Source organism: Octodon degus, unplaced genomic scaffold (genome assembly GCF_000260255.1).
Source record: "Octodon degus isolate 3935 unplaced genomic scaffold, OctDeg1.0 scaffold00302, whole genome shotgun sequence".
Classification (NCBI taxonomy): Eukaryota; Metazoa; Chordata; class Mammalia; order Rodentia; family Octodontidae; genus Octodon; species Octodon degus.
This window is the reverse complement of record NW_004524878.1, coordinates 430,276-440,849: the sequence shown is the minus strand read 5'-3', so window position 1 is coordinate 440,849 and position 10,574 is coordinate 430,276. Positions and strand designations below refer to the sequence as shown.

The window sequence follows — 10,574 nt, the reverse complement described above, 5'->3', positions numbered from 1 at the left end:
AAACCCAGGAGATATTTGTAAAGGCCTTTAAGACAACAAGCCTATTAACTGGGCTTGGGATGGGCTCAGGATGTGTATTTTTCATGTAAATTGTGCCTTCTTGTAACCTGTCCTGAAAAAGTACACTAGTAAGAGGACAACATATCTTGGCTTCAAGCATACATGTATAAATGGTTTGCATTTTAACCTTGTTCACCAAATGGGCAAATGTGATGGACTTCACTATAGTGTGCACCCTAAAACACTGATTCTGGGACAGTCCCCAAGCCACTTAATTATATCCAGCTTGCTACCACTCGCTGCCTCTTGCCTTCTGAGGGTCTGCAAATTCTGTCTTTAGAGTATGCTTTTAAGATTCTGTTGAATAAAGTCTGTTATGACTGTCAGCAGTGCATCATGGAAACCTCCATGATTTTGCAGGTTTTGGTGATTAAAACCTGCAAAAGTACACAACCTGCTCTGTAGTTGTTATGAGTCAAGATTCCTCATCTGTACTCTGGGGGACCTCTTTCAACTCTGCTTGGTAACATTATTAGATTAATAATAGATTACATTAGTAGCAATATTTTCTTTTACAGAGAAAGTAATAGAAGCAGAGGGGTTTATTAATGTGTGCAAAGACACATAGGGCAGTCTATATCTTTTAACTCAAAAATAAAAAAGGTCAATGTAGGGAAAAAATATCAAAATATTTTTTCCCGTGGATAGATTCTCCACATTTATGTATATGTGTCAGATAAATGGGGAAAATTATGCAGACAACATCAGTACAACAAAATTCTATCCTTTCTTAGTGAGAAACATTTTATTCAATTCATATGCCCCTTAGAAACACACTGCCATTTTAAATATTATTGGATTCATTTTTCTTTTCACTATCTCTTTCTTTCTTTGTGACCTTATTTTTATTCCTCTTGGAAAGGATTTAAACAAGAGGTAATCTATCGTTGAGGTACATCCTCAGCCTTTTTTGCTGTTTGTATTTTGCAGGACCTCTCCTGTTCTGCTTTCTTTATTTTCCTAGTCTCACGCAATGCATTATTTCTTTCAGAATGCTCCTATCCATATCCCACAGTTTCTAAGCTTTAACTCAATCATGAAATTTAACCCAAAGCATTATGAAGCACTTACACTTCACGTCCTCTGAAATTACATGTATGTGGAACTATCTGCCACATGCAAATTTTCCCAGTGGCTGCCATTGTTCTTTCTTCACACAAAGCAGGTGGTCAGAAACACTGTGTTTGATATGAGAAAGTTGAATTTATTTGGGGCCATCCCCTTCAGAGGGCTGGATTACAATCATAGGTCTTCTATTGTTTTCTGAAAAGAGAGAAATACTCAAAATATTTTTTCTCAAAAATTTTAGTGAACATATTTTTTCTTTTTTTTTTTTTGAAGATCACTCATGTCTTTTTTCTATACTGTATTTGAGGCCCTAAATTGCTTTATTCTTCCCCTAGCAGCTATCATAGTACCTGGTACATCACAGATACTCAATAAAACTCATTGAACTATTAGTAAAGTTGAACATGGAGCATGATCTCCCATCCCTTCCGCCCCCAAGTGCTCTAGACAGCAGCTGGACTAAACTGGTCATTACTTTTCTCATATATACTCAGCTTCAACAGCTGTGCTGTTGATAAGACTAAGGCCATCTTCCTCATCTACCATTAATTTGCCAAAACATTGTCTCAGATTATCCTCGATGTCAGTCCTCAGAGTTCTAGTTGAAGTTTTCTATCACAGATATAGATCCTTCTTCTGCCCAGTGTTGCTGAGCAAGCATGGCATTACCATGCTGGTGCTGTCCCTACCAGCCAACAGCAAGGCCAACATGGCAGTGATTGAATTTTTACTCTGGACTGCTATCTTAACGTATTTAAGTATAGCTTTTTCTCCTGATTATTAGACTAAATTCTTGTTAGTTAGTTGAAAGTAATTGGTTGTTGCTGCCATCATGCACTCACTATGAGTCAGTGTACTTGAGAGCAGATGTTGAATCCACCAAACCATGCAATCCAGCTTCTTGCTCCAGCCATCCTCTAGGTTAACATTAATTACAAGAAATAACAGAGGCCAAGTAATCACTTGCCCCATGCTTCCCCCAATATCTTTACCAATATATTTTTACTGGTATTCCCCATCATCTCTAGAAGGGATGGGGGACTTGAATGCATTGTCATTTAGAGATACTGACCGCTAAATCCAAGATAGTTCAAGCCTATTTAATTCTTCACATGCATTTTTCATAGTGCTGTGATTTAATGTGTAGGCTTATGTGTCAAATGCTTTGATGATACCTATTTTCCCCACAAGTCTTCACTCTTCATAAGAAAGCAGATCATGAATACTTTGTGCCTTGCTGAAATGGGCACTTATCAAGTCATCATTTTGTGTTCAGTAGTTTCCGAATGTTTTCTCCAAGTTCACTGGGTATATCTTAACCTTATGTCAAGTCTGTTCATCTTTCTTTCATAGATTTAGAGATCCTGTTATATGTAGTTTTAATTAGTTCCTTGGAAGTATTTCCAAAGATTAGAAAAAAATTGAGTAGGATTCTCTTTAAGGGTTCTGATGAATTTTGTTAAATTAGCCACCCTCTAACCCCTAGCAAAAGTGTGACTTGCATTCTCAAAAACTGACCAGTAGCCTTACATTGCTAAAGCTTACCAGGAAAGCCAAATAGAGTTGTTTAATACAAGGTAGCAGTGAACCTGAAAATTTCAAGAGTTAGTGATCTCAAGCAGGGCTTCTCTCTCATCACTGTCTGCCAGAGGCAAGTTTTGATGACCATCCACAGCAGTCAATCATGTAGGCATCTATCCATGGCTTTGTAGGAGCAGAGGTCTAACAAATACTGAGTAGTGACAACGCTGGATAGAAATCATAGAGGTGCATCAGACACCATCTTGACATCTTGACTCGGATCTCTGTCTGTCTCTGTCTCTGTCTCTGTCTCTGTCTCTGTCTCTGTCTGTTTCTGTCTCTCTGTCTCTGTCTCTCTGTCACTGTCTCTCTGTCTCTGTCTCTCTCTGTCTCTCTGTCTCTGTCTCTCTGTCTCTGTCTCTCTGTCTCTGTCTCTCTCTCTCTCTCTCTCTCTCTCTCTCTCTCTCTCTCTCTCTCTCTCTCTCAGAAGATACAAGTTCTGGGGCTGGGAGCACACAGATGTTCACCACAGAGTCTTGAGTCTACTTTCCCTAACTAATTTCCCACCACTGCAGCAACTATGAACTCTCTCCCATCCAACTCTCTGCATCTAGGCCTCTTTCCTTGGCTCACACCCTCACCCCATTTCTTCTATTTTTCCTTGTTTACAGCGTTGCCTTGTCCTTGGCTCTGATCTCCTCATAAGAGCTGTGACCATACTGTCTCTTGTGTAAGTGGTGTTTATTCCCCATGAACATATGAAGGAGTGGTGCTTCCAGCTTGTTCTCCTGAGAGTTCTCATCTGAGGGGCCAACTTCAAACCTCTCATTATCATACAGAACATGAGAAGGTCTGTGAGAAGAGATTCCAAGTTTTCCACGGAGGAATTCTCCAGAGTACAGGATACTGCATCATAAAATGTTATACAATCAGAGTATTGAATCAGTAAATCATATTTATGGCTCTGAGCTTTTAACTAGTGATGATCTGATAAAGTAACATAAAACTCACAGAGACAGAATAAGAAAGAATACAGCGTAAGTAGATAAGAATGTCCTGCTTTTCCTTGCATGTCTGTTAGTGGGTTTTGTGTTTATCCTTCTAATTGGTGGCTGGAGACACTATTGAAGAGATGTCTTGGCACTCAGGTTTGTTAGGCAAAACTGAAACACAGATTGGTTTGAAACATAAATTGTTTTAATGCTTGTAAACTTATTCTTGTCAGAAAAACCTGAAGACCCCAGTGACCAGCATAAGAGCTTTGCATGCTCTCATCCTCAAATCATGGATGTCTGCACCTGAGGAAGTTGTTCTGTTGGTCCAACACTTACCTTTTCAATCAGCAGGCTGAATCCTAAGGAAAAAGGCAAACTACTTCAAAGCTGCATGTCAGAGAGTTATCTAAGACAACAGTCTGGTCTCTAAGTTATGGAGTAAAGAGAAAGAATTCATGACCAGGTGTTCTTTACCCGTCATCATAGGTTTTTGTTCATTATTTTTCAGTTTTTTGCCTGCAAAGATAATGATGTTGCTAGACATATGTGTGAGGTAAGGGTGACTTTCCAAAATATATACAATGTGTAAAGATCAGATTAGGGTGATAGGCATTTCTATCATTGCAGACATTACTTTGTGAGGAGAACATAATGAATCATCTCTCATGGTTTTATTTTTTTGCAGTGCCAGGTATTGAACTCAAGACCTTGTGCTTGCATCAGGTTCTTATGCCACTGAGTTATATCTTTGGCCTGATTCCTAGGTATTTTCAAATGTGCACTTTTGTTGTTAGCTATTGTGCTGCTACATGTAATTCTATCACATTACAGAATTTCAATGAGTTTTATAAAGATTTTCTTTTTTTGTGATATCATGCATTTTCTAGTTTTCAAAAAATGGTCACCATTATATAAACTGAGTACACATTGGGGAGTGTTTTAACCATTAAAAACAAGGTTTCAAATATTTGCTCTTACACAATTTATTGTATTAATTTAGGAGAATTTGGACATAAATTTTACATGATTACTTAGGATAATAGAAACATTTCACTGTAATATATGGTACTGTTTGATGTATAAATAAACAATTGTCTTTAATCTTTGGTTAATCTTCTACAGTTGTTCAGGAAGGATAGCATTGTAAGTCTTAAGTTTGCTATCTCTCATCCTGACATCACTGTCTGCCATGGAAAACTTCTTTTGATTTTCAAATGGAGCACAAATGACAGTAAGCACCATCTCATTCCTATGCTGTCATGAAGAGATTCTGACTTGAGTAAGTGTGCCTTCTTCCTCCTGCTTTTCTCTTCTGCCTCATGGAAGACTAAGACATGTGATTGTGGTTGTTAAATTCATGCACAGTCTTCACCTCATTTCAATTTCTAAAGCTCATAGCACCTGCCGGCAAGCACAACATCTTGAGTTTGATTCCTTGTACCAAAGAGACAAAAAATAAATAAGTAAATTTCCAAAACTCTTGTTATTACTTCCCAATTTTTCCCATTTGTTTCGTGACCAGCTTCACTGTTGATTTGGAGAGTGTATTCCTTAAAATGGAGTCTAGATTTTCCTCAGTTGTTTTATTCATTGATTCTAGAAATATTGGCTTAACATATTTGGTAAACCAGGGTTTATTGCAGGCATTGTGTAAATGTCACAGAAGTAAACAAAATGTGTTGTGCTGTAGTGAGGATGTTAGGATTTTACATATGTACATATAATGTCATTAGGAAAAAATATAGTGAGTTGAAAGTAGTGGAGCATCATGAGATGTATTGGCAGGGGCTATTTTATATTGTATATTGTTAAAAGATCACAGGTATTTTATGAAGTGTGTTTAGGGCCTGCTGAGCCTGGACTCAAATATAATCTTGACTATAGAGAGCCAAGAAAATGGCAGGTGGTGTACCAGAGGTTGTTGAGTAATTAATGATTACAGGAATTCTTTAATAAAGAGGAGAGTGGGAAGAAGTGGCTGGAAACTTCAATTATATTTCCATAGTGACAAAAAATAAGACTTTTTCTTAAGTTATCATGATTATAATGACAGACCTTGCAGGTCTAGCCCTAAAAAATTGACGCTCAGGAAATTCTTATAGAATAGACTAGAAATCAATAAGTCTGAAGTCAGTTTATATAGTCTATAGAACTTAACCAAGATAGGTGCATCTAAAACACCAGTCCCTCTGAATGTTCCTATGGAGTGTTTTTATCTTTCATTGTCTTATTCAACTCTATTTATTTGACATGTAATAAAAACTTTGAATATATCTATGCAGAATTTACCAGAACTGAATTATTATATTATTACAAAAATGTTGGCAATAGAGTTTCCATCTACATTTTTACATTTTGTTTTTATAGTCTTAAATTATATATTCATGTGAAGCTAAGTAAAATACATGACTGTAGCCATGCTATGGATCTGGAAATTCATTTGTATCTACTAAAGGGTATATTTAATTTTCAAATTGTATAGTTTCAGTGTGCAATAGAAGCTAGATAATATTTGTACTTTGCAAGCCAGATTTTTAAGCCAAAATTAGTTACTTCTTATATATTTGAAAGATTCATTAATTCAAACATTTGGTCATTCTCTAAAATTTCCAAACTTAATTGTTATCAAAATGGTTTTTCTTTTGATCTCCTGATAGAAATTTTGGTGATAATGAGGCTGGAATTCTCACCTACTGAACTGTAGAGTCATTCTTCGTACACGATAGTATGTCACCAAGAATAAGCCAGGGCCTCATCTCAGATGAACAAGCCAAATCATAGCTCTGTGGCCGAATTCATCCTCTTGGGCTTTTCCCAGTTTCCTGAGCTCCAAGAGATGATGTTTGGGATTTTCTTGGTTGTTTATCTGGTGATCCTGGTTGGAAATGCCATCATCATAGTGGTCATCTTCCTGGACCAGAGCCTCCACATCCCCATGTACCTCTTCCTGCAGAACTTAGCTGTGGTGGAGATGAGTTTCACAGCAGTCATCATGCCTGAAATGCTGGTGGTCCTGTCCACTAAGAAAACCACAATTTCTTTTGTTGGCTGTTTTGCACAGATGTATTTTTTTGTTACTTTTGGTATAACTGAATGCTTTCTCCTGGGGGCCATGGCCTATGACCGATTTGCTGCAATATGTCATCCTCTGACCTACCCAGCTGTTATGAACAAAAGTCTTCTTGTGAAGTTACTAATATTCTCCTGGATGTCAGGGATTATGGTGGCTACTGTGCAGACAACGTGGGTGTTTAGTTTTCCTTTTTGTGACCACAGTGAAATCAATCATCTGTTTTGTGAGACTCCTCCAGTGCTGGAGCTTGTATGTGCAGACACATTTTTGTTTGAAATGTACAGTTTTACAGGCACAATATTCATTATTGTGGTTCCTTTTTTACTGATCCTCTTGTCTTACATTCGAATTCTCTTTGCCATCCTGAAGATGCCATCAACTACCGGGAGGCAGAAGGCCTTTTCCACCTGTGCCTCTCACCTCATGTCAGTCACCCTGTTCTATGGCACGGCCAGTATGACTTATTTACAACCCAAAGCCAGCTACTCCCCGGAGACCAAGAAACTCATGTCGCTGGCTTACTCTCTGCTCACACCTCTGCTGAATCCACTTATCTACAGCTTGCGAAACAATGAGATGAAAAAGGCTCTGATAAAACTGAGGCGAAGAAAAGTGGTTTTACATACAGACTGACTGGGTGAAAGGCCTGTAATAATGGTCGCCCTCCAACTCAACTTCATTTAAATTGAATAAACATATTCCATTTTTTGGTAAGAACATTTTTTTGATTCTGGAATATGAATATGTATGAGAGGGTGCCTTTTTTAAATAGTGTAGAGATCTCAATATTTTTAAGAGATTCATAGCTACAATAACATTTGATACAGCAGAATATGTACACATTTCTCTAATGTGAGCATCCATGTCATTAGTGTAGTAGTTTCATTAACATATTGCTTTATGTTGTTTAGTTCAATATGTTCATGTACATTGATGCTTTTATTTCTGTATGATAGATTATGCAGGAGGGATAGATGGAATGAATAGCTTGTGCTTATCGATTTGAAGAGGTAGATAGGAACATTACTTTCCAATGTGACTGCAACTACTTCAGACCCAAGTGTAGGCCACTGAACCTAACTAGCATGTAGAATTTGAAGAGTTCAGTAGAATGATAAGTTTGGTATTTCTGGCTGGTAAGTACATTCCAGGAAACTTGTTGCACTCCATGGATGTGCACACATTATACTGCCAATCTTATGTATTCTTAAAATTTAAAACATATTTGTACAGTGCTATGGATCAGAGAATTACAGTATATCAGAGAATTACAGTATATTACATATTACAGAGTTTCATGATTCTCGGTGGTAATATTAGTATAATTTTTACCAAAAATTGCTATTTTGAATTCTTTTGTTAAAGTTTCATTTGGAGATGAATATACCTCCAGATGTTTCATTCATAAATAACAAATTATTCATACTTTTATTGATTGTTGTGAGAAACAAATGTAATTAATTGGGCCTTTTTCTTATGGCTCTTGAGTTACTTTACTCAATATTTGTTCTGTTTTTAAGAATGAACAATTTTACAGGTCTGAAAGCTAGGTACATTTTATGTTTTCATCACCTAGTTACATTATTCTTTGAAAATGATATGGAAACTATTAAATGAACCTGCATTATATGGGTTAAATTGCTCATAATTTCTGGTCCTGTGATGGCCATAAAGGAGCAAAATACTTCATCTGACGCTGTGATTCAGTTGCAGCAAATGTCACTTTTTATTTACCATTACTTTTGCAGAGATGAAAAGTAGAAATGTAAAGCAAATTGGATTTTCATTAATTGTATATAGTTTCACTAAAAGAACATAAGAGACTCTGTACTGTAACATCATGTAACTCAGTTGTGTCCCAAATTTTCTGATCAAGGAGATTATGGGGCCACAGTGGAAAGTGGTCGATGATGTAGAGTGTGCCTAAGGAGAGTCACATGGAGAGAAAACATTCTCTCAGACTTTCACAGAGAGCAAATTGGTCAAGCAATGGCCGTGACTTATCCACATGGCTGACACTGACAAAGGATCTACAAAGTGTGGTACAGGGTTTCAGGATAAATCCTGAGGGGATTTGACTGAACTTATCAGATACAAAAGTTACATTTCTTGCTATATAGATCTTGCTTTATCTTGGTCTTAACCATCCAGCAGAAAAAAATAAAAATGAGGTATGACAAATAAAGCCATATTAATATGCTGAGCTGTAAAAGGCTCAAGTCAACAACTTCTGACATTGCCAGTCTTATGGAAAACCCACTACTATTATGGACTACTGGACTATATTGGAATATTTTGCTGAATTCACGCACCTGTAAGATTTAAATGACAATGGAATACCCTTCTTTGAGAAAACTAAATGAAAAAAAGGAATGCAAATGAAGGACCATTTTGTATCTGTATATTCAAAATAGTTAGGAGAGATATACAGCTCCATTCTCTTAATTCAACTAATAGAAAGATTTGTCCTAATAGTGTTTGTGGACAGGATATCATGTCTGCATCTTGAACAGTGAATAAACACTAAGACAACAATATGCAATGTATTAATTATTGAAACTGTGCTAGTTATCGGTTTGGAAATTGTCTCATTGCTATTTCTGAATAAAATTATATAAAAAGAAACTACTAAACAAATTTTATTAGAATATTTAAACTAGTTTGTGGGCCTGCGAGATAGCTCAGCAGACTAGGTGCCTGCTTAGGCAAGCACAGTGATGGGAATTTGATCCCAGGCACCACACATGGCGCTGACTTGCCCTGGAGTGTGCTGAGCTGGCCTCAGAGTCTGGGTATGTTAGCACACACCTGTAATCCCATTACTGAGATGGCTGAAAACAGGAAGGTCACTATGAATCTGATCTGTGTAGTGGAACCCTGTACCAAATATATAAAAGATAAAAAGATAGAAAAAAGAAGTATTTTGAATAATATTTATTTATTTATTTTTGGGACAGGGCCTCGCTATGCAGTTAGGGCTGGCCCTGTGCTCACTTTTATAGCCTCCAGGCTGGTCTTGAACTCACAGAGATCCTCTTGGCTCAATCTGCCTAGTGCTGTGATTACAGGCATGTACCATCATGCCCTGTTCTGGGGCTGCATGGTGGGTACCCGCATCTGGGGCTGAAATGGCAAGTCCTGGATTCTGGGGCCAATGTCGGCAGGCCTGAGCATTGGGAGCAGAGAATGCACAGAATTTGGTGCTGGGGATTGAACTTGGATGCTTGTCCTTGTCAGGGAGGTGCTTATGCTTCTGAGCTATCTCTCTGGCCCCAATTTTGAATAATATTTGAAATTTGTACAATAATATTTTCACCAGGATGTATAAGGGGAATTTTGGATTTTGGTGCTTTGAAGCTTTTTCCTGGACCTTAGAGAGATCAACTAAGGAAGACTTTTCAGGAAAGAAATATTGAGATCTCCCTCCCAAATATAACTCCCCCCACAAAACAAGCATAGTGAACAATTTAAAATGCACAGATTCATTATAATTTTCATTTGTACATTGAAGTGGTAAGTTTATGTCAGGAGTGGATAAATACGAATGTCCCTGGAGAAATTCTCAGTTTATAGGAAGATCATTTCACTTTGGGTCTTAGTAGTCAATCCCATGGTATTTCTCTAACCATGGTGAGAAACAGAATATGAACTGGTATGGTTTAGTGAGATATACAGTGATTTCAAAGACATATTTAATTCCCATTTGGTAGTAGCTTTGAAAGCAAAAAATTGAGTTTAAAAGGATTCACATAATGATTCTTCTATATATACACCAAAATAGTAGCTTTCATCTCATTTCTCTAATTTTGGTCTGCAAGCTTAGGTTGTTAACCATCCAGAAGACAAGCTTGTTGTTA

General features: G+C 37.2%; 1 protein-coding gene across 1 annotated transcript; it reads left to right on the top strand.

Moving 5' to 3' along the window:
- Positions 1–6,405: 6,405 nt before the first annotated feature.
- LOC101588087 (olfactory receptor 10A3-like) lies at positions 6,406–7,350 on the top strand. The gene has a single exon (XM_004647355.1). The coding sequence runs from the start codon at positions 6,406–6,408 to the stop codon at positions 7,348–7,350; it is 945 nt and encodes a 314-aa protein (XP_004647412.1).
- Positions 7,351–10,574: the final 3,224 nt, after the last annotated feature.